Source organism: Trachemys scripta, chromosome 6 (genome assembly GCF_013100865.1).
Source record: "Trachemys scripta elegans isolate TJP31775 chromosome 6, CAS_Tse_1.0, whole genome shotgun sequence".
In the NCBI taxonomy this organism is placed as follows: domain Eukaryota; kingdom Metazoa; phylum Chordata; order Testudines; family Emydidae; genus Trachemys; species Trachemys scripta.
This window is the reverse complement of record NC_048303.1, coordinates 73,435,309-73,459,748: the sequence shown is the minus strand read 5'-3', so window position 1 is coordinate 73,459,748 and position 24,440 is coordinate 73,435,309. Positions and strand designations below refer to the sequence as shown.

The following is a 24,440-nucleotide window of genomic DNA, read 5'->3' as shown; positions in this document are numbered from 1 at the left end:
CCTGCACATTTCCCAGAGTCACTACCCTTGATAGCAGTAGCTCAGTGACTGTGTTGGCTACTTGGATCACAGCAGCCCCCACAGTAGATTTGCCCACTCCAAATTGATTCCTGACTGACCGTTAGCTGTCTGGCATTGCCAGCTTTCAGAGGGCTATCGCCACTTGCTTCTCAACTGTGAGGGCTGCTCTCATTATTCTTGCGCTTCAGGGTGGGTGAAAGCAAGTCACAAAGTTCCATGAAAGTGCCCTTACGCATGCGAAAGTTTTGCAGCCACTGGGAATCATCCCAGATCTGCAACACTATGCGGTCCCACCAGTCTGTGCTTGTTTCCTGGGCCCAGAATCGGCATTCCATGGCATGAACCTGCCCCATTACCACCATGATGTCCAAATTGCCAGGGCCTGTGCTTTCAGAGAAGTCTGTGTCCATGTCCTCATCACTATCGTGATCGCGCTATCAATGCCTCCTTGCCTGCTTTTGCAGGTTCTGCACATACTGCAGGATAATGCGTGAGGTGTTTACAATGCTCACAGCAGCAGCAGTGAGCTGAGTGGGCTCCATGCTTCCCATGATATGGTGTCTACAGGAGAGCAGAGTTGCAGCAGAAGAGGTGGAGGACGATGGTTAGCACCACGCACATTTCCTGAGGAAGAGCACATGTACCCGGGAGCCCATGACAGAAAACCTGTAGAAATTCGCTATTGAGGCAATAGCAGCAGAGCAGAGTTGCAGCGGAAGCGGTCTATGACGATGGTTTGCAGACCTACTGCACCGTCTGCTGCCAGCAGCACCCAGGACACAACAGCAGCGGTGTCAGTGAGCTGAGCTGAGCGGGCTGCACGCTTGCTGTGGTATGGCGTCTGCGCGGAAAAAAGGCGTGAAACAATTGTCTGTCGTTGCTTTCACGGAGGGAGGGGAGACTGACGACATGTACCCAAAACCACCCGCGAGAATGCTTTTGCCCCATCAGGCATTGGGAACTTAACCCAGAATTCCAATGGGGGGCGGAGACTGTGGGAACTGTGGGATAGCTACTCACAGTCACTGCTCCGTAAGTCAATGTTAGCCATGGTAGTGAGGACACACTCCGCCGACTTAATGCTCTTAGTGTGGACATACGCCATCGACTGTATAAAATCGATTTCTAAAAATTGACTTCTATAAAATCAACCTAATTTCATAGTGTAGACATACCCTGAGATTCACTGCTGCAGGGTTTTTCCCCCCATGTAGACGTACCTGAGTCCAAATCACTTCTGATTCTGAAAGAGGCTCACTAAGAGTAGTGGTTTATTAAAGGGGAAAAAAAGTGAATGCATGTCATTTAAAATGCATTTATGGTGTGGAGAGGGCTGACTGTTGTCAGTGAGAATACTAAGATTTATAAAAAGCTGTAAATATGAGGGCTATCGTGCTAGATTTCATTACTTTAGAGCCTCCCACCTGCTTAAAGCAGCTATAAGCCCCTTTGGGCAATTCACAGTGTTTACTAATTGTGCCTCTTGGCATGTGTATAAAAGTGTGATTTTTGAAAAGTCAAAGTACAAGCTGAAACCAAGAAAGTTGAAAGTCATGCTAGTAGCTTCAAACCTTAATAACTAGTAAGTTATCAAAGTTTAAGACTCTCGAGTGCCTTAATCTTTTTTTTTTTTTTTTTAAACATAAGCAATTCAATTTTAGGTATCTCCAAAAATAACAGGATTTTCCAGGTGGGTTTGGCTAGTTTGCAAAAACCCCAAACCCACTTTGTCCTGCCCTCCCTGAGGCCCCACCCCTGCTCATTCCATCCCCCCTTCCTTCATCGCTGGCTCTCCCTCACTTACTTTCACTGGGCTGGGACAGAGGGTTGGGGTGCGGGCTCTGGGCTGGGTGAGTGGGGCCAAGGAGTTGAGAGTGTGGGAGGAGGCTCCAGGCTAAGCCTGGGGCAGGGATGTGGGGAGCAGGAGGGAGCGTGGGCTCTGGGAAGGAGTTTGGTTGCGGGAGGGGGTTCAGGGCTGGGGTGCGGAGAGGATGAGGGGTGTAGGCTCCAGGCGGCGCTTACCTTGGGTGGCTCCCGGAAGCAACCAGCACGTCCAGCTCCTAGGCAGAGGCACGGCCAGGTGGCTCTGCCCATTGCCCGTCTGTAGGTACCACCACTGCAGCTCCCATTGCCCGCAGTTCCTGGCCAATGGGAACTGCGGAGTTGGCGCTCAGGGTGTGGGGGCAGTGCACGGAGACCCCCTGGCCAGCCCTGCACTTAAGAGCCAAACATGCCGGCTGCTGCCTGAAGCCGCACGGAGCCAAGGCAGGTAGGGAGGACAGGAGAAATCAGGATATAATAATATTGAGCTTGTAATTTCTAAAACAGGATGTAGATAATAGACTCTTACAGTTTTCTTGAATAAAAATCATGTTCACATTAAATAAAATAAAAAATATAAAAAAAAAATATAAAAAATTATACTGATTCATAGTACGATAAATCAAAAATTGTTCTGAGAGGTGAACTGGAAGCAGCTAAGGGCTGCTGAACAGTTAGTATAAATAAAAACTTGTTGCATTGACATTTTTTTTTTACCTGCTATATGAAAACCTAAGAACTATGTTTCAAGGCCAAAACAAGCCTTTGTGAAGCCCTGAAGAGTTCTTTGTTCTGAACGCCATTAACTAAATCTCAACACATCTCACACATTAAAACAAGCCATTTCAAAAGAAATCACCACTTAAAATAGTTAAAAAATTCAATATTAAATTCCCAGTGACTTCAATAAAAAAGCAAGTATGGTCATTCTTAGAGTACAGGTGAGAAGAAAAAATGTAGATGTCAAAGTGTTTGAGAAACTTTAATAGGAGTCATAGAGCTAAAAGCCTGTGTAATGATTTGAAAATTTAGGGTGTTATCTGTATATTTTAAGACAATTATATGTAATTTCCATTCTTTGTCTCTCAAGATTTTGCATGAAATTTAACAACATTCAGAACTTTTTTTTTTTTTTTTTTAAAGCTTAATTGCAAGTTGCTTATCTGGTTATCCAGAATGACTTTTAAACAAATCTTTGAGGAAATGAAGTGCAACAAAATGAGGATCTGATTACTTTACTTCCTAGACTTCTTACTTGACCCCAAAGTCAAAACCAGGTAATCTTCTATATTAGTATGTGGATCAGATGGAAATGGTGCATTATAGTTAGGTTTGGAAGCATTCGATTTTTATCAATAAATGTTGGTAAACGCTGATTTCACTGTACACACGCAGAAACCAATGAAAAATATTTCCAGATAATATCTGAAACTGAGAGGCAAAGCAAGAGAAGTGCTGCTTGAGAACTTATTAGCGTTTGATTCAAGGATATTTATTTTGTATATTTTGACATGTGATGTTGACAATTTGTGTTTTAACCATTATAAGGTTTTAACTTTTTGCATCTCACTGTCTAATATCATTAAAGATTGTCTGACCCCAGCCAAATTTCCCACAATTGGTGAAAATGTAAATAGAGAAAAATCTAAAAAAAAAACAACCCAAAAAACCTTAAAATTGACATTGATATCTGTTGAAATTATCAAAAAATAAAAATCGAATTCTGCAAAGCCTAATTATAGTTTGTGAAATGAAACACTGTTGCGTGTTGTTTAGCCATTCTGCTCCTCCAGAATAAAATGAAAAAGGCAGAATTAGTTTTTAGTGTCCTCAAAATTCTCCTCCAGTTTTGGGGTGGAATCTTGTATCTATTAAATTCAGTGGCAAAACTTCCATTGACTTCAATGGGGGGCAGGATTTCACCCTTGATATTTATTGGTATACTGTATTTGTTACGTACTTTATCAGGTAAACTCAAAGAATGAAAGCTTCAGTAATTGCACTGTGCTCTGGAGGAATCCAGGCCTGAAATTGGAGGTATATTAGGAGATAGGAATCATGTACATAGCATTCTAGTTCCTATGATTTTATCATGAGTGTCACAATATTTGATGTTTAGAGTCCCAGCTCCTGGATTCACGTGGCTTCTTGAGAATCTCCGTTTTAAAAAAAAAAAAAAAAAAAAAAAAATGTTTTAGCTCTCATGGTTTTGGAAAAAAGCTTGAAAATGTGAAGGAAGTGAACTCCAAAGGCTGAGAAACCAAAGGCAAACACAAAGACCGCAACTTTTATTATTATTATTATTTTAAATTTCCTGATTTAAGACAATCTTATGATTTCTTGATGCATGTTTTGAACACCTGAGGTATTTGCAGAGCCATGTGGGGAAACCTCCACAGTGTCAGCTTATTTCCAAAGCTATCTGCTTCATTTTTGTTAGCAGCCTACATTCAGGCAAACAGAGCTTAATAAATAAGTAAGAGCAATTTGTTAATTTTTTTTCTCATTGGAAAATCTTAATTTACAGTTGAACTGGAAAATTCTCATATTGACATTTACATATACACAAATGTACATTTCCTTATACAAAAGCGTGGAAAAGGCAACAGTTCTATCAATTCAAATGAACAATGTAGGAACACTGTGCAATCTGTGCCAACAACGTAATCTCTGGGAAGAAAACACAGAGAAAAAGTCCTTGAATTATTTTTACAAAGGGGAGGGGGGAACAGTAAAAGAGATGGTGGATTAGGACTACTTCTTCCAAATGTTCTTTTGAAATACATATTAACAGATCAAGGGTAACGTAAATCTCCTCCAAACACATCTATTATGCGCAAAACATACAATCTTTAAAAAAAATCCTACAGTTTAGAAATGATAAGAAATGACAATAATCCAAGTGGAAATATAAATATGCTCACAGCAGCTCGACTGGTGTTTAGGGAAAAAGCACATAAAAAGGACTGTATCTTTAGATCAAACCCTGCAGGCAAAAGAACCTACACAGTCAACAAAAAAAAGAGAAGTAGTATTTTACGTCTTTTTATGATTTGAATCCACAGTAGATTTGGTTAGAAAAACAACAGAGAGAAAAAAATGTCTTCATATAAATCATCTGCCCCAATTAGGATTTTAAAGAGCTTTATATAAGAACTATTGGTTTATTGGCAGATTATTAGAATTTGGACCAGTATCACTCGGCAAGGCCTGTATTAATAATAATGTGGTTTATGTGGTGTAGGGTCAGATCAGTAAAGAGCTGTTAACAGATGACAAGTGTGATTACCGTTGGCTGCAGGCAAGACATATGGATCCCTTAGGAACAGCAGCACAGGCTGGTGGGACAGTTTGCTGGAAAGGTCAAGAACAGGAATGTCAGCATCAAGGGACGGTAAACAGGATATACTACAAACTACCTTTGATAAAGTGAGGTGACCCAAGCTGCTCAGGAATAACGTCAGTATGTTTATATGCACAAACTCTGTGGAAAGGAGAAAATTTCTGGGAGCAAAGCTCACTATTGCTTAGTGACACTTAACGTGACAGCATCAGCTTGAAATTTGAGGTGAAGGGGTCACACTCCTGTGGTGGTGGTAGTAGTGATGATGGCTTTAAGCCACCATTGAGCCCTCCTGATTCTGGGCTGTTCTGTGGTCCGTAAGAATATTTAGACTGCCATGGGGCAACCTCTACATTAGGTTAGCTTCTTGGGCTGCCCAATGGGCCACAGAACTACTTGGAACCTGTGCAATACTCCTGCCCCAGATACTACCCCAGCACACCCCCTACGCCAAGGCTTGTGAGAGTATAATTGGGAGGCAGCCTTATAGCTGCTGTCCACAATAGCTACGTCAAGGGAACCTTCCCCGACCAGTAGCAGGCTAAGGCCTGTTCACACTGCTCTGAGTCTTTTACGTAGAGCAAAGGGGCCAGAGCAGGAATAGTTTTTTTTCCTTTTTAAATGAGAAGTAATTTTAGGTTCTATATCCGAATGCTCTTGCCAAGCTTTCAGATTTTACAATCCCATTTTCCTGGTTTTAGTTTTTATTAAATATTCATCTCTTCCCATGTGAAAGACCCATGCCAACAACAGGAGCAACTAACTGACTGACTGTATACAGTGAAACCCAATGTATGCAAAGTTCTGTCAAAAGCATGGAAAAGATCTCAATTTTTTTCCAATTATAGTCCTGTTACAACCAACACCCAGCATGGGGTAAAAATGTTCACAGAGAGAGTTAAACTGAAGGTGTCCCTTTTGTTTCTGTAAGAAATTCCAGAATATAAATTAAAGAGAGAGATGTGCAATTCATAATACAAACAGATCTGGTCCAGTTTATGAAACCAGATGCAGTGTTTAACAAATTCACCCAACATTTAATGTCAAGCTATTGTTATTTTGTCAATTGCTGGAACAAATGTAGGATGCCCTTTATGTGTGAAATATATCTATATCTATCTATATATATACATATATATCTAATTACTTCAGTGTCTTTGTTTTCTATATTAGTAGACTGTTAAACCAATTTCCTTAGGAAAATTACCAAAGGAAGCATGGCTTTTATTTACTTACATCACATTTAATTGTCTAGAAATGCTAGCAGTAATAAATTGCTCACCTTGATTCTTCAGATTCTGTTTCATCAAATGAACTAAAACAAAAATGCAGACAAATTAGATTATGCTTGCTTATAACAGCATTAACATACAACTCCATATACAAAGAAAGCTGTTAATAACAGCTATGAAAGGAAAGACCCTTTTTCTGGTCAGTGGCTATGTAATGCAATGCAATTAATATGGAAGAACTCTCATGATTTTATTGTGATCCCAGCTTGTAAGTGACAACATGTATTTCACTGGAATAGATTCATATGCATAAATATATAAAAGTGGTGGGGTACAATTCCACTGAGAGATTCTGGTTGACATCATTAACTACAAGAGAAGAGTGTCAAGTAGCTTATCCCTAAATCACTAAAGCTGGCATATTTACATTTTTGGGGGGATAATAAAGTTAGCACATTTATGTTTCATATTATTATTATTGACAGCAGCATAACAGATAACATTACATTAGCTATAAGTGACGTATGTTTGCTGTTATATGAGCATTTTCAAACCAATATCAAGTGTATGATAAGTAAAGTAAACTCTACATATCTTAAAGAGATGCTGTATGTATTGAATGTGAACAATGATTTCCCAAGCTCACAGTTTGGAACTACAAGTACAAAGGTTTTGTGAAAAATCATGACCCAGATCTAAGTCTTTTTGGAAACACCCATGTAAGGGAGTACAAAAGGCTATGAGGCTGCCCTGACAATTTCCTTTGCATTCTTATGCTGGGAGGGTGTGGGGGCAGTGTTTACTATAGTGTGGAAGAAAGCAAAGACCTGACCCACAAACCCTGTCCAAGATCCCTTTGCCTCCATAGTAGTTCTAGTCATATTACATCATATCAAGTCCTGTGGCGATGGGCGAGCGACGAAGCAGCAGGTGTGGATACACTGGGAGCTGTAGCCGCGGACCTGCACACAGGCGGCTCAGGCATAATGGTCATTCCTCACTGACCGAAGCAGCAGTGGAGCTCGGCATCTTCTTGAGCGACTGAGCAGCCCTATTCAGGATTGCACTGCTCACCTCTGTAGAACGAGGAAGGGGCTAGAAAAGGTGCCCTAAACATTGCCTGCTTCACCTTACCCTGACCAGCACACCGCAGCTGGCGGGGATCCCATAAAAGCAGTCGAACAAAAACGAAAACAAAATTTAGAGTGACACCGATCACTATTGGCACATGGAATGTGCGCACGTTACTGGACAACATTACGGCAGACAGACCGGAGAGAAGAACAGCACTTGTCGCTAGAGAGCTCGCACGCTACAACATTGACATTGCAGCCCTTAGCGAAACTCGCCTTGCTAATGAAGGACAGCTGTCCAAGTCAGGCGGTGGCTATACATTCTTCTGAAGTGGCTACAGCAGTGATGAGCGTCACGAATCTGGAGTTGGCTTCGCCATCAAGAATCATCTTGTTCGGAAACTTGCCAGTTCCCCCAAGGGTATAAATGACCGGCTCATGACAATGCAGCTTCTGCCTCAAAAAGGAAAACAAGCTACTTTGATCAGCGCATATGCTCCTACAATGACCAACCCAGAGGATGTGAAGGATAAATTCTACGAAGAACTAGATACTCTGCTATCGTCAGTGCACCGCACAGACAAGCGGATTCTGATTGGCGATTTTAACGCAAGTGTCAGATGCAATGCCGCAGCCTGGGAAGGAGTCATCGGCAAAAATGGAGTGGGAAAGTGTAACAGCAATGGCCTGTTACTGCTGAAAACTTGTGTGGCACATGACCTTCTGATCAGCAATACTGTCTTCTGCCTTCCTACCCGTAACAGGACTTCGTGGATGCATCCCCGTTCCAAGCACTGGCATTTGATCGATTATGTCGTCATCAGGAGAAGGGACAGACAAGATGTCAGGGTTACAAAAGCTATGTGTAGCGCTGACTGTTGGACATATCATAGGCTCATAGTATCCAAAATGAAGCTCCGAATCATGCTGAAGAGATGACCACAAGGCTGTAAGGCTCTCAAAAGGATCAACGTGTCGAAGCTGAAGAACAGCCGCATCACTGAAAATCTAGCGGAAGACCTAGAGAATGAGCTTGCTGATCTTCGTATTGAGGATGACGCTGAGAAAGATTGGGAGCGATTCCGCAACACTGTCCATACAGCTGCATCGAAGGTATTGGGGCCCTCCATATGCAGGTGGCAAGACTGGTTTGACGAAAATGATGCAGAAATCCAGGCCTTACTTGCTGAGAAGCACCGCCTGCATCGTGCATATCAAAACGATCCATCCTCAGCGGCAAAGACGACCGCCTTTATCAACGCTCGCAGAACAGTACAAACCGACTGCGCAAAATGCAGGACTTGTGGCTGAGCGCCAAAGCAGATGAAATACAGGCATATGCAGACAGGAACGACTATAAGCAGTTTTATGAAGCCCTTAACACACTCTATGGTCCACAGTCTTCTGGAAGCTTTCCCCTCCTGAACTCTGATGGTACTGTGCTCCTTACAGAGAAGACGCAGATTCTCCAGAGATGGGCTGAACACTTTGAAGCAATTCTCAATCGCCCCTCAGTCATCAATGATGAGGCCATTGACAAGATGCCCCAGGTTGCAGTCAATGACTCTATGGATGCTTCACCAGAAGAGGACGAAGTGAAGAAAGCTATCAATCAGCTGTCAAGTGGCAAAGCCCCTGGGTCAGATGCCATACCAGCAGAGGTGTACAAAGTCGGTGGACCCGTGCTGCTACGGAAACTCACTGAGCTGTTTCAGTCCTTCTGGAAGCAGGGAACCATTCCACAAGAATTTAGAGACGCGTCCATCCTGCACCTCTATAAGAGGAAGGGCAATCGCCGTGGAATCTTGCTGCTTTCTACAGCGGGGAAAGTTCTTGCACGGGTTCTGTTGAACTGATTGATCATTCACCTGGAGAAGGGCTTACTGCCAGAATCACAGTGTGGCTTCCGCAAGGGACGTGGGACTATTGACATGATCTTCGCTGTGCGTCAGCTACAGGAGAAATGTCAAGAGCAGAATCGTGAACTCTACACAACTTTTGTGGACCTCACAAAAGCATTTGACTCTGTCAGTCACCAGGGCCTGTGGAGGATCATGTCGAAATTTGGCTGTCCAGACAGATTTATAGGAATGGTATGTCAATTTCATCACGATATGATGGCTCGTGTCCTGGATGACGGTGAAACATCTGAGGTCTTCCCAGTCACCAATGGCGTCAAGCAAGGGTGTGTTTTAGCATCCACTTTGTTCAGCATGATATTCTCTGCCACTTTGACTGATGCCTTTCATCACTGCACTGAAGGAGTAGGCCTGAAGTATAGAACTGACGGGAAACTATTCAATCTGAGGCGACTGCGTGCCATCACCAAGGTGAAGGAAACTGTACTTCAAGACTTTCTCTTTGCCGATGATTGTGCTCTGAATGCTAGTACAGAGCCAGAAATGCAAGCCAGTATGGACAAGTTTTCAACTGCATGCAACAACTTCGGTCTCACCATTAACATCAAGACGACTGAGGTCATGCACCAGCCAGCTCCCCACGCTCCGTACTCAGAACCGTCCATCACTGTAAATGGACAGAGACTTCAGACAGTGGACCACTTCACGTACCTGGGCAGTACCCTTTCCCGAGCAGTGTCAATCGATGATGAAGTAAACTGCAGAATTGTTAAAGCCAGGTCTGCATTTGGCCGATTGCGCTCCAATGTTTGGGAACCTACCAACGAAGCTGAAGGTCTACCGAGCAGTGGTGCTTCCAACTCTTCTGTACGCCTGCGAGACGTGGTCTGTCTATCGGAGTCATGCACGAAGGCTCAATCACTTCCACATTTCCTGTCTGCGAAAGCTTCTAAAAATCAGATGACAGGACAAAGTGCCTGATACTGATGTCCTTACTAGAGCCAGTCTGCCGTCAGTTCACACATTGCTGATGACAGCCCAGACCAGGTGGGCCGGACATATTGTGAGAATGTCAGATGAACGCATTCCTAAACAGCTCTTCTACGGAGAACTCACTCAGGGAAAGCGCTCCCATGGAGGACAAAAGAAGCGGTTCAAGGACACGCTGAAGACCTCTTGAAGTCCTTCGAGACCAACACCGCCACATGGGAAACCTTCGCACTGAACCGTTCAGCATGGCACAGCCTCATTCACACAGGCAGTAATATCTCTCAGGCGAGGCATATTGCTGAGGCTGAAAAAAAGCGTGAACTGCGCAAATCCAGAGCTGCTCGTACATCATTGACAGTGCCATTACATGTCTGCCCGACGTGTGACAGGAGGTTCCACGCCGGAATCAGACTGATCAGTCATCTTCGGACGCACAGAGCCCAGTCATCGAAAGAATGAGTTGTTGAGGTCTTCATCAATAACGATGGACAAACATCAGTTCTGGTCTGCTGTGGCTCTAGCCCCACTGACTGACAGCACAGCTCTACTGGCAACTTCCTTGACCACAGTTAGGCTTTGGGAGTGAGATCCTTACCCACGTTCCAGCCAGGTAAAAAGGCTGTAGCAGAATAAAGGGGCTCCAACCCCCCCCCCCCCAATCTGCTTGGGGAAGGGTTCCCTGGTGCAGGAACTGTGGAAGACAGTTATAAGGCCACTTTCCTAGGACCATCTCAAGCCCTAGCATGCTAGGGAAAGGGTCGGGGCAGGGCCGCAGCACACAATACTGTGGGGATTCCGGGCAGTGATGCAACCTGTAGGGGAGCCAAGGAAGGGCTGTCTAAATTACTTCGGGGTCTGCTCTGCTCGTGGGTAGGCTCAGGATAGGGATGGCACAAACATGGCTTTAAACCTCTTTACCCACCCTCCTTCAACAAAGCCAAGAGTTCTCTGTTGCACCTCTTAGAGGCATAGCAGAGAATTGCACCCTAAGAGTAGAAAGTACAGCAGAATGTAATATAATTTGACTATATTATTCTGGGAATTTCTGGTATACTGAAGGGAGGATAATGTTCATCTTCATGCCCCCTGCATCCAAACCAACCCTGAACCCTTTCCTGGAAGGGAACTGTGGACACTGGTATAGTCTATGCCACCATGGAGATGAGGGAAGCCATGCACTGAGGGTCACCAGTTACAATTTGCCCCCATATAAGTAAAACCAGATTCCAAACCCTGCCCCGCCCCTCCCCAGACTGGAAATCTTGTGGATTTCTTTAAAAAGAATTTTTGGTAGGTATTTCAAAGATCTGTTAGAAAACCCCATTTTTTCTATCTTGCTCTCATCTAAGCCTGTTTCTGCTTTACTTTCAATGGATATACAATAAATGTCACCCTTCTGTCTTTGTACAGGATGTATTTTATTTTACCATGTTTTTATAGCTATGCAAATACACCCACAATGAAACTAATGCTTCTTTTAGTTATAGTGGTGTAAGTTAACAGCAAGTCCATTTAAAATCAATGGTGTTAAATCGTCAGAGAACTAATACAGCGCGAGAGGAGAATCAGCTCTGCCTTGTTTTTCTGTACATTTGGAGTTGTTTTAGTTAATGTGTTCTTACCCATAACTTTCTGCCTTCGGCAGAGAAGGAACATGCCGAACATTCAAGAAGTCTAGAAATATTTTGGGGAGATCTTCATTTTCTAAAATGATAGTCTGTAATACAGAAAATACACAATATCATTCAGTTCTTTTCTCATTCTTTTTATTTATCATCTAACAATAACTTTTAATAAGCAAACCACAATTACTCCAATTCTTTTCTAGTCACACAACATCTTCCAATACCACAATCTGTGTTACTAAATTCTGAGATTATGTCAGATTATGGTGATGCAAGACTGCCCTTTCCCATGCCAGTATCAGTGACAAACATTTATCCAAAAAAAGATTTACTATAAGTTTGAAGCTTAAATTTGATTTTTGGTACATTCATTTCAGAATAAAATTTTGATTTTGTTGTCCTCTTTTAAAATCAAAATCAACGGCAACACATGCTTAATGACCTCAGCTACTTCATTTCCAGCACTTGAAAGTATCCCATCCATCATGGCAGTAGGAAAAAGGAACTCTCCTGTGTGTTCATGGGCTTACTCGGTGTTATTAATGCAAGATTTAGGGAATGTTAACAAGGTGAGTTGTTTGTTTGGCTTGACAGATCGGCTTACAATGCACTGGTCACATCTATAGTGTGGTCACCAATGACAAAGGCCTGGTGAAAGAGCTACTATCTAGACCTGCCATACTGTTCCGTATTAATAATGTATGGCTTGGAATCCATTCCCCTTCCCAAATATTTTTCACCAAACAGATGATTTGTAGTTTTATGAGTAAATTAGTAAATTAATTAGAAACAGATTTAATAGAAAAGGACACAACAGGTAAATGGGATTTTTAAATACCCATTCACCATGAGAGACAGGCTGATTTTTTAAGAACACGATAGACTTCTACAGTTTTATAGTAACTGGTAGGAGGCAGTTCGTAGCTGGTCTCCACTCCTCACATAAGACAAATAAAATAGTTCACAAATACATGTCATGGTTTCTCTGGAGGATTAAGGCCCTATTCACTTGTCACTCATACTGCTGAACATCTCCACTTGTTACTACAAAAGCCATACGGATGTATGGCACTTAACAGATAAAAGGCATAGTCACTCTGCTGAAGAGCTTTCCATCTCAGAGGCCTAATCCAGCAAACAATGCATGAGAGTAACTTTACTCACATGAGTAAAGTTTGATCAAAGAAAACTACTCACACAAGTAAAGCTGCATACTGTGCTTGCAGGATTGGGCCCTTGGTTAGAACAGAACCATTGTGACAGGGTGAGAAAACAAGAGGCCAGGGTTGGTAATGAGAGGGAGGATTACACTATATAAGCTCATGAGCCAACATTCCTATTGTATGTAATCTAACCGTATACAATACAAAAGCTTATTTTTTCAATTTGGTTAATGTGGGGCAGTAGTGCATGTGGGGCAAGAGCAATTCAACTATTTGTGTAACAAAAAACCCTAGTTACGATTCACAAACATTACCATAAAATATGGGTAGACTTAAAAATAGAAATAAATTTTAAAATAAGATATCTGCACATCAGTTCTTTTTTTACTCTTCTTTCGGGACCTGAGTTCAGAGTTCCATATTTCTCCAGCAAAATCTGATATCATAACAACATGTTTAATAAAAACAACCCTCGATCAGAGAATGCAGCTCCCGAATTGTTTTACCGTGACACCACTTCTTACAAGAGAAACAAAGTTCTCAAGTCTTGGCTGGTACAAAGCCTTTCAGTTCACCTTTAAATGAGGATGCAGCATTAAATGCTTCTTCATTTACATTCTGTGAAATCAGCACTATGGTGCTGCAAAATTCATCTTGCTCTGCATTCAAGTTATGCATGGGAGGAGGGGTGGAGGGGGATGCTTATTCAAAGGACATGTGAATTGCATAACAATGTGCACTATTTGCTCAGACAAAAACAATTTACTAATATTAATCAATCTTGCACCAAAAATCGTGTGTGCAAGAGCTGCTTCAGGGCATCTGTAATTTATGCACAATCCCTTAGTTCCACTTCTTGAGTTTTTCATACACCATGTTAGAGCAATTTGAGTGACTTGGTGAGGTCGGCTGCCGGTAAATTTAGAAGACAGAAGAGATGGTCGGGGGAGGGGAAGGACATGTCACTGAACAAGAGAAGTTGTTCTGATGATGCTAACATATTATTGAAGCAAACTTATTTGTTGTTGCTGCTGCTCACTCAATTATTCCAAGTCAAATCAACCCAAGCCTGGACAACTAGTTATACAGCACCCATGATTTCATTAAATTAGTTTAACTGCAAGGTCTCCGATGGACATTATTTCCTTAGACATTTCAGGATCTTACTCCCATTAGTTTAGCATCTGTTCAAGCCCTTTATTTTGGCAACCAGCAAACCTGAAACTGCAGAACTGCAAGACAGACAGACATAACCCACCTTGATTTGATGTGGCATTTTGTCAGACTGTCATGAAGCAATGAAATACAAATACGGTTTCATTGAACTACAGTACATTTTCCAGATAATGCATGCCAAAAAGTCATAGCTATATTTTACGTACTTCCAGAAACATTAAGGAATAAATCATGACATTCTAGAATAATCCTAATTTGGGATCAAATTCTCTGCTGGCCCAACTCTGCTGGGCTAGTAGAGAATTTGGCCCTTTGATTTGTATGCCATTGTATGCCATATAATGGAAGAGCTGAAAGAGAAACTGAAAACAGGGAAAGACAGCACAGATGACAACTGACCAACATATGTAACAATTCTAATCTTTGCTGTATTTCTTTTAGACTTGCAATTTAAAAAATTAATCAAATTAATCAAATAAGTAGGGGCTACAATCATAACTAGTTCCATTTACCTGAACAACCAATGAAATCATAAATTTTAGACACTCTCAGTTAGAAAGTTATTAAAGAATGCATATATTACAAACCATATTCTCCTTAATCTTTAAATAACAGATAAGCAAAAGAAGTGCTTCTTCTTGACTATGTGATAAAATTAGTGATAAAACACATACAAATAAACCCACTTTTCAGTCCAGTATGTGGTTATACATTTTAGATAGGAGCACAACAAGCTATATAAGACTTGTGTTACAAACTCCAAAACATATCTATGAAACAGGAAAAGATCACAGTAGGGTTATAAATTAATGTCTGGATTTTTCAATGTACCATATTTAAATTCTACTTAGCAAGACCATAGCTAGTCCAGTTCCAAACCCTGTGCCGTTTTAACAAGCTGATTTAAGGAACAAGAGCAGCATATGTTCTCTCTCCAAAATGAGAAGAGAACTAAAACACATAAGCCTACTGAAAGCAAATAATTTAGGAAGTGACTCCAGAAAAACATTTTTTCAAATTGGTCAATTCCATCTATGTTGAGTACCATGTTTTCTTCACATATTTTAAAAAGCTGTTTACCAATTCCTGCCATATTTTAATAAGCCACTGCATGCGCCTGAAAAATAGAACACTGGAAATACTAGTGTTTACATAGTTAGAAATGTCGTTTTTATCAAAAGGGTGCAATTATTATTATGTAACACTAAAATCCAGATTTTTCTACTTTATCAGCTTCATAAAATCATGTTCCCTCAGGATGTCATTGATTAGTTGCACATGTTCTTTCAGTGACATCCCAAATTCTTAATTGTCAGTTATCTTTTCTCCTTCAGTAAGTAAAACATAGTCACAAAACTGCAGAGGGACTTGTTCTGCCTTAACCTTAGCTAGATGCCATCATGCAGTGGAAAACAGTGCTAAAATATCACAGGATAATGCTCTCCAGCAAGGGAGACATATAAACAGCATAATGATTTCCCACGAGTTTCCTTTTTAGAAAATTGTCACTAAAGCCAGCATAAATGGTGACATATCTTCACAGAGGACACTGTGAAATCGAACACTGGCATTCTAGTTAGGTCCAAACCTACTCATCAGCCAATTATAACAGTAACTGAACATCTTGTTGAAAACTTGGACAAGACCAGTTTGCTAACCTTCCAAGATTGTGCTACAGGAATGCATTGTTTTTACTGACTGATTATTTTTTAACAAAACAGTTTTAAAAATTAATTGCTTCCAATCATCTATCCTAGTTTCTCAAGATCTGTGGAACACCTTTTAGTTAGGAGAGTCAGTATGGAGAGCTAAGTTGCAGAGATTCTAAGAGTTCTGAAAGCTTTTTCCTTTCATTCTGGTTTAGTCTGAGATGCCCTATTGTTAGGGTGAAAAAGTTCATGACAGTTTTTCCTCTCTTCACAAGGACGGATGCTTCACAATACCTAATTCAGTGGTGCAGCTAAAAATGGGGGAGAAAAAAATCAATACATCCTAGCTACAGTAAGTAGGCTGGAGTGTCAGTCTCCACTGGGACTGAAACCTACAAGCTTTTAGAATGCTTTAGAGTCTATATTCTTCTATTTACCTGCTTTCCAGCAGCTGCTTACACAATCCCATGAAATGATAAAAAGGTTAGCAAAAGAACATATTAAACTAAAAAGAAGTAGACTACATGAAAAAACCTGGTTTCTAAGAATGATCTTTTCTTTTCCTGAAAAAGCAATAGTAGATACGCTTTTGCTAATCACATCAGAATGCTTGCTTCTTAACTAGCCTGGTTCCATAGTGAAGAATTTCACTCTTCTTCAATAAAGCATATTATTGTATGCTGTTCTGGGTCAATGTTATTTGCACTCTACATAATTAACATATTTAGAAGCACATGCCACTCCCCCCAAAAAATGTTCTTCAGCAAAATATGAATGCATAAGAATAAAAAGAGGTATAAAAAGAGGCACTGAAACACTTAAATGTGTATAGAAAATGCAAGAAATATAGAAAATATGCAGGAGGAAGTAGAAGTGATGCTAAATGGAAAGCACAACCTTAGTGGACATAAATTTAACTAAATTCTCACAAATGGAATATTAAGAGTGATGCGTGCAAACTACGAAGGAGGGACAGAAGGGAGACCAAAAGTAGAGGGAGGATACAAGCCCCTAAGCCAGGGTGGCTAACCTGAGCCTGAGAAGGAGCCAGAATTTACCAATGTACAGTGCCAAAGAGCCACAGTAATACATCAGCAACCCCCCATCAGCTCCCACCCCCGCTCCCAGTGCCTCCCACCCACCAGCAGCCCCACCAATCAGCGCCTCTTGCCCCGCACCTCCTGTTTTGTGGGCGTGCAGGAGGCTCTGGGAGGGAGGAGCTGAGGGCATGGCAGGCTCAGGGGTGGGGGCAGGAAGGGGTGGAGTGGGGGCAGGTTCTGTGCAGGGCTGGCTCTAGCTTTTTTGCTGCCCCAGGCAAAAAAACAAAACAAAACAAAAAAACAGCAGTTGATGGAATCAAGCAAGAATGCTGAGTAGCTAAATGAAAAAAGATAAGGGCAGCAAAAGAGCAGAATAAGTTAATGCTATTCAAAATAGTTAATGTTAATAAAGGATATCCTGGGAAAAAGCAGTAGAGAAAGCAGGCCATTAATGATGAAGAAAAACAAAATCAACACTGATTTTGCCTGAGCTGCGAACATGGTTTTTAAAAGTCAACCTTCAACAACAAAAAATAGACAATTAAGAATTAAGATCTTGTCAGTACAGCTTCTGAAAACAAGCAGGTACTAGAATGCATGAGAAAACTATATATATATATATATATATACACGCATATATACACACACACACACTCATCAGTGCATCCAGAAGATATGCATCCTAGGGTGTTAAAGGAAGTAGGTAATTATGTTTGAAAACTCATGGGCGAGGATGGGGAAAAAAACAAATATTTTACCAGGCTTTTAAAAAAAATAAATGTGAGAAAAAAACAAAAACACAGAGTAGGTCTGAATTTGTAATATTGCACGGAGGCAAAAGAATAAAATAATCACTGCAGTTTTGGCTGAATGCACGGAACCTTCCCATTATGGAACAGCGCAGTAACAGTCCCTCTCCCCAAGGCACTGGTGAGACCATACGCAGAATGTGTGTACAGTTCTGATCACCTTAATATCAAAGATGTTGGAGGGAATTTAAAGAAAAGAAACAAAGATACATAAGAGATAAGAGAAACTGTCTTATGAAGAAAGATTAAAAGAGCTAAATACATGTTACATACAAATAAACTACATTAAAAGAACATTATTCAGGTTGCAAAGACAAATATTCAAAAATTAGGAAATGTGATTGCTGCAACTGCATGCGGGTCCTTGTCCGCCTGGCCATGAGAAAAAGGGTAATTGCCCCTTTAAAGGCTTCGTGTGCAACTGGTAGCAGAGAGGAAGGAAGGGGAAAGTTTACCTGGACAGAGCAGGTAGCAGCAGGAAGCAGTGCTGTTAAGGAGCTGAGGTGTGCCCCCAAGCCCAAGAGAGGCATCTGTGGTTACAGTCACTGTCAGTGCTGGCTAGAGGAAGGGTACCTCTGCCCCTACATTGCGATGAATCTTCCACAAGTCTAGGGAATGCTTCACCTGCTGAGGAACTGACACCTGCTTGTCTAGACTGCGCCTGTTTGATGAGTAAACTGTTCTGAGCCACCCCAGAAACAGCAGAAGTGTAACTTTGCATGCTCTGTCACAAAAGTGCAAGTGGCCATTTGACCCAGAAGTCGAAGGCAGTTTCTGACTGAAGTCTGGGGGCTGTCTTGAGTTGTTTTGATGAGGCTCAATAATGTCTAGACCTGTCCATGGGAAGAGATGATCTGGATGCCAGGGAATCCAGATGAAGTGCCCCTATGAATTGTATATTCTGAATGGGTGTTAATGTGGATTTTTCTATGTTCAAGCTGGAGGCCCAGGTCGAAAAACAAAAAAGCACTGTCCTTGAGAATCGACTCTTGAGTAGCCAATTGTTGACATACGGGAATTCCACTATAGTCTGGCGATGGAGGTAGGCAGCCACTGCCAACAGAAACTTTGAGAATACTCTCGGAGCTGAGGAGAGGTTGAAGGGGAGCACTTAATATTGGAAATAATCTTGGCCTACCACAAATTAGAGGAATCTTTTGTGAGGCGGGTGATCACTATATGGAAGTATGCATCCTGGAGTTCAAGGGCCAAAAACCAATACCCTGAATCTAGAGAAGGAAGTATAGCTTCCAGGATCACCATCCTGAATTTCTGGGGTCTCACAAATCTGTTTAGGCACCTTAGATCTAGAAATGGCTTCCATCCTCCATTCTTCTTTGGTATGAGGAAATAATCTGAATAGAAGCCCTTTCCCCTACATTGAGCAGGTATCAGTTCTATTGCTCCTAAATGAAGAAGGGTGTTTACTTTCTGCCTCCGCAGGGGCTTGTGAGAGGGGTCGATGAAGAAGGACAGGGAAAGGGAATGAGGAGGAGGAAGGGAGATAAAGTGGAAGTTGCAGCGCAATGATATAACTTTCAGCATCAATTTGTCAATATGCTCCCACGCATGCTAGAAGTGAGAGAGTTGGTTTCCAAATGGGGGAAAGTGGGCAAAACAGTGAAGCTGTCAGGCTAATGAGAGGCAGGAATTCAAAATCTTAACTGTCCCTTTGATGATATTTGCCTGTTGCGGAGCCACATCAGTTGGGTTAGAGTCTGTTTCTCTGGAACCTGTGCTGGTTGCTAGGGAAGGGATTCCATGCATGTCTGGAATCCAGAGAACTGTATAGAGTGGGATCTCTAAGCAGTTTGCGATCTTCTGAACTTCCGTTTGTTTGCAGGAGTACAGATGCCTAACGAGCATACTGTGGCCCTGGAATCTTTAAGGGTATGTGATGACTCATCAATGTACTCTGCAAACAACTTCTGTCCATCAAATGGGAGATCCTCAACCATATTTTGAACTTCCCTGGGAAGGCAGACAATTGCAGCCAGGAAGGCCTATGCATCTCCATCGCTGCAGAGATGGAATGGGCCGCAATGTCTGCAGTTTTGTGTGCCTCCTGTAAAGATGACTGTGCCAGGAACTTTCAACAACAGTGGCTTGGAATTGTTCTCTCTGATCTGGGGGAAGGTGCTCAATAAATGACCCAAATTTCATTTGGTTGGTAAAGTTGTACTTAGCCATCAACGCTTGGCAATATGCAATATGAAATTGCAGCGTACCCAATGAGTAGGCCTTCCTTCCCAAAAGATCCAGACACTTTTGATCTCTGTTGTATGGGGTAGATTTATAATGGTGGTTTTTGCCCCACTCGTTCACCATATCAACAACTAGAGAATTGGAACATGGGTGGGAGAAGAGGATTCAGAGTCCTTGGAGGGGATGTAATATTTTTCTGTCAGCCCTTTTACAAGTGGGTGTCACTGTAGATGGGGTTTGCCAGATGGTTCTAGTGGGTTCCAGTAGAGCCTTGTTAATGAGGAGGGCAACTCTAGATGGAGTCGCAACGTTCAGAATGTCCAGTAGCTTGTATTGGGTTCTTCTGATCTCCTCAAGGCATATCTGTAGAGAGTCTGCCACCCATTTCACAAGGTCTTGGAACTTGCGAAAATCATCAGCTATGGGGGGAGGGAAGGGTTAAGAGGCATCAGGGCCTCATCTGGAGAAGAGGACAAAATGGTGGTCTGAGGCGTGGCTTCTTTGTCCACCCTGGACTCCTGCTCCTCAAATGTTTTCTCCTGCTGCTGGGGAGGAAAAGTTTGGGTCTCCCTATCATCCCAATGGGATAGGGTCAGGGTCCTAGAGAACTGCCAACAATAGGTTGCCTAGGGATCCCAACATGGCCATGGAGGCCCATACTCAAAGAAAAAGGAAGTGATATGATTATTGGATAAAATGGGATTTAGAGGAAAGCATTCCTTAAGGGAGCTGGGGAAGTTGGGTTTGGGGCTCCTACATCTGGTACAGCAAGGAGCTGACCCCCCCGCTCCTTTTATAGCCCATTTAACCCTCATACGGAGGGCGTGGGATTCCAGGACTGGGATGGCTGGGACCAGGTTGGGAACTGTGTGGAAAGGATTACCTGCACTGCCAAATGTATTGCTGGATATTTTAACTGAATAAAGTTGTGGCCTGATTTAACCACATCCACTGCTTCCTGTCTTTCCTTCAGCGTGGCTGGACAATACCAGATTTACCGTTGTCTGGGCAACTGAATTCTGACTCCTTGTATGTTCATTGAATGAGGCAGAGACTCCACGGAAAAAACCAGCAGGTGATCATGTAACTAAAGATTGTGTCATAATGCATATGAACAAAGGGGCCAGATTAAAGTTGTACAAGAAACCTTAATTCTGGTCATTCCTAACTTTCAAGAGTTTGAATAAATAATGTTCTTTAATGCATTTTTGGTGGGTAATTACCTAGCTTTTTTTAATAACCACTCCATCATACATATTCAGCAGGGTTAAATCCTGAATCATCAACACTGCAGCACATACTTTTTGGTTGAAATTTTCCATGCTCCTCTCTGGCTGTAGATTAATTTATTTTTCAGAAGGGTTGAGCAACATCCTCTCACTTATATCTGAGTTTTGTGGAAGTCACTAGAACAAATTTCTCCCATTTTCCCAAACATTCTTGTCACAGAAATACTGTAGTCCTTAATGAAGAGTACATGCACAACCAAGTTTGAAAAAATGGGTTCACAGAAGGAGTCAGACCTTCCTGTCATTATTTGCATGGAGAGAAGCCAAATCAAGGAGAACCACATTCCTGCATTCAGAAATAGGGAGTTCTCCCCCAATCCTACAGAGGCACCTCTGCCAGTGCAGCTGTATTTAGATGAAATATAAATATTGTAGCATGTTGGATATTGTTAGTAAAATAATGTGTAAAAATGTGTGAATTCAACTGGACTATAGTTTAAAAATGGTCCTGAAATGGCAGTTCTCTCTGATGGGTTTTTATTTCATTAGAAAGATGTTCCACAGCCTTAACTCCACAATATCCATTTTACGGTTGTGGGCCTTGATGAGGGTCAGGTGGAAGGTTAAAAATTATAAACAACAACTTATAAGAAAATGAGATTACTCTCCACAATACTGACAACTTCATGCATATGCACACAAACATGACAAGACCCAGAAATATTTAATTCACTCATTTACATCGTTCTCTATGCTAACCAAAAAACACTGCAGCAAAGATGCAATTCAACTCCACAGTAACTTTTCTTGTTTTGTCTCCCTGATATTTCCTTACTAGAGGTTTTGGGTCAGAATAAACTTCTGAGAAATGATGGGACATTCCCTTTGAAACTAATTACATTAAGCAGCAGGTGCCCACACCAAGTCAGAACAAGAGAATGCAGAAAGAGTAGGGAATTCACTACACTTGGGGTTAACACACTCATTTCCAAGGAGATACTTCAAGCCTGAATCTCCACAACTTCTAGTTGTGTCATTTGTGCAGAGATAAAGTAGGGATCACTCAACTAACAAAAAACATGTAGTTGTGTATGAATATTTATATCTTATCAGGAAAATGGTAGCACACACAGCAGAAAGTATCTGGTTGAATCCAGAGTCTGTGTTATTCATTATAATTTGTAATGTGTTAGGGAATCCACTGAAAGAAAATAAGTGTACCCAGTTTTAAAAATTCTGGAGCTTACTTCAAGCATCTTTCAAAAAGCAAACTAACACTCATGTTGCATTCAGAAAAGGCTACTTTAGAAATTTGTCTGTCTGTGCTAAGCAAAAGTAGTAAATAATTCTATTTTTTTTGTAAAGTGGAATTTATCACAGTTTAACAGACAATTCTACTGTATAGTATTTTGTGCAATCTGAATTCTAGAGCTCATTATGTAAACTGTTTTCACAGGAGCAAAGAGCCAGTTGGAAAGTCTATGGAGCGCTTTTAAACTCTGGAGGGCTGTGGGAGCTACAAAGTTTGGGGAAAACAGAAATTATTTTCTCTTTATACAAATTTTTATGACTCAGATATAATAGGAATAAAGTGAAAATGTTTTCATGGTGAAAACAGCAACAGAGGGTCCTGTGGCACCTTTAAGACTAACAGAAGTATAGGGAGCATAAGCTTTCGTGGGTAAGAACCTCACTTCTTCAGATGCAAGTAATGGAAATTTCCTGCATCTGAAGAAGTGAGGTTCTTACCCACGAAAGCTTATGCTCCCAATACTTCTGTTAGTCTTAAAGGTGCCACAGGACCCTCTGTTGCTGTTTTCACCATGAAAACATTTTCACTTTATTCCTGTTATATCTGAGTCATAAAAATTTGTATAAAGAGAAAATAATTTCTGTTTTCCCCAAACTTTGTAGCTCCCACAGCCCTCCAGAGTTTAAAAGCGCTCCATAGACTTTCCAACTGGCTCTTTGCTCCTGTGAAAACAGTTTACATAATGAGCTCTAGAATTCAGATTGCACAAAATACTATACAGTAGAATTGTCTGTTAAACTGTGATAAATTCCACTTTACAAAAAAAATAGAATTATTTACTACTTTTGCTTAGCACAGACAGACAAATTTCTAAAGTAGCCTTTTCCGAATGCAACATGAGTGTTAGTTTGCTTGTTGAAAGATGCTTGAAGTAAGCTCCAGAATTTTTAAAACTGGGTACACTTATTTTCTTTCAGTGGATTCCCTAACACATTACAAATTATAATGAATAACACAGACTCTGGATTCAACCAGATACTTTCTGCTGTGTGTGCTACCATTTTCCTGATAAGATATAAATATTCATACACAACTACATGTTTTTTGTTAATTGAGTGATCCCTACTTTATCTCTGCACAAATGACACAACTAGAAGTTGTGGAGATTCAGGCTTGAAGTATCTCCTTGGAAATGAGTGTGTTAACCCCAAGTGTAGTGAATTCCCTACTCTTTCTGCATTCTCTTGTTCTGACTTGGTGTGGGCACCTGCTGCTTAATGTAATTAGTTTCAAAGGGAATGTCCCATCATTTCTCAGAAGTTTATTCTGACCCAAAACCTCTAGTAAGGAAATATCAGGGAGACAAAACAAGAAAAGTTACTGTGGAGTTGAATTGCATCTTTGCTGCAGTGTTTTTTGGTTAGCATAGAGAACAATGTAAATGAGTGAATTAAATATTTCTGGGTCTTGTCATGTTTGTGTGCATATGCATGAAGTTGTTAGTATTGTGGAGAGTAATCTCATTTTCTTATAAGTTGTTGTTTATAATTTTTAACCTTCCACCTGACCCTCATCAAGGCCCACAACCGTAAAATGGATATTGTGGAGTTAAGGCTGTGGAACATCTTTCTAATGAAATAAAAACCCATCAGAGAGAACTGCCATTTCAGGACCATTTTTAAACTATAGTCCAGTTGAATTCACACATTTTTACACATTATTTTACTAACAATATCCAACATGCTACAATATTTATATTTCATCTAAATACAGCTGCACTGGCAGAGGTGCCTCTGTAGGATTGGGGGAGAACTCCCTATTTCTGAATGCAGGAATGTGGTTCTCCTTGATTTGGCTTCTCTCCATGCAAATAATGACAGGAAGGTCTGACTCCTTCTGTGAACCCATTTTTTCAAACTTGGTTGTGCATGTACTCTTCATTAAGGACTACAG

General features: G+C 41.3%; 1 protein-coding gene across 3 annotated transcripts in view; it reads right to left on the bottom strand.

The window, feature by feature from the left end:
* SNX24 (sorting nexin 24) overlaps window positions 1-24,440 on the bottom strand; it is a 140,706-nt gene that overhangs the window by 7,296 nt on the left and 108,970 nt on the right. For all 3 annotated transcript variants that reach the window (XM_034774139.1, XM_034774140.1, XM_034774141.1), the window contains 3 exons: window positions 11,962-12,056; window positions 6,468-6,500; window positions 5,132-5,196 (listed from right to left, as the gene is read on the bottom strand). In XM_034774139.1, coding sequence (XP_034630030.1) covers window positions 5,132-5,196; window positions 6,468-6,500; window positions 11,962-12,056 — 193 coding nt within the window. The remainder of the gene's footprint in view (window positions 1-5,131; window positions 5,197-6,467; window positions 6,501-11,961; window positions 12,057-24,440) is intronic.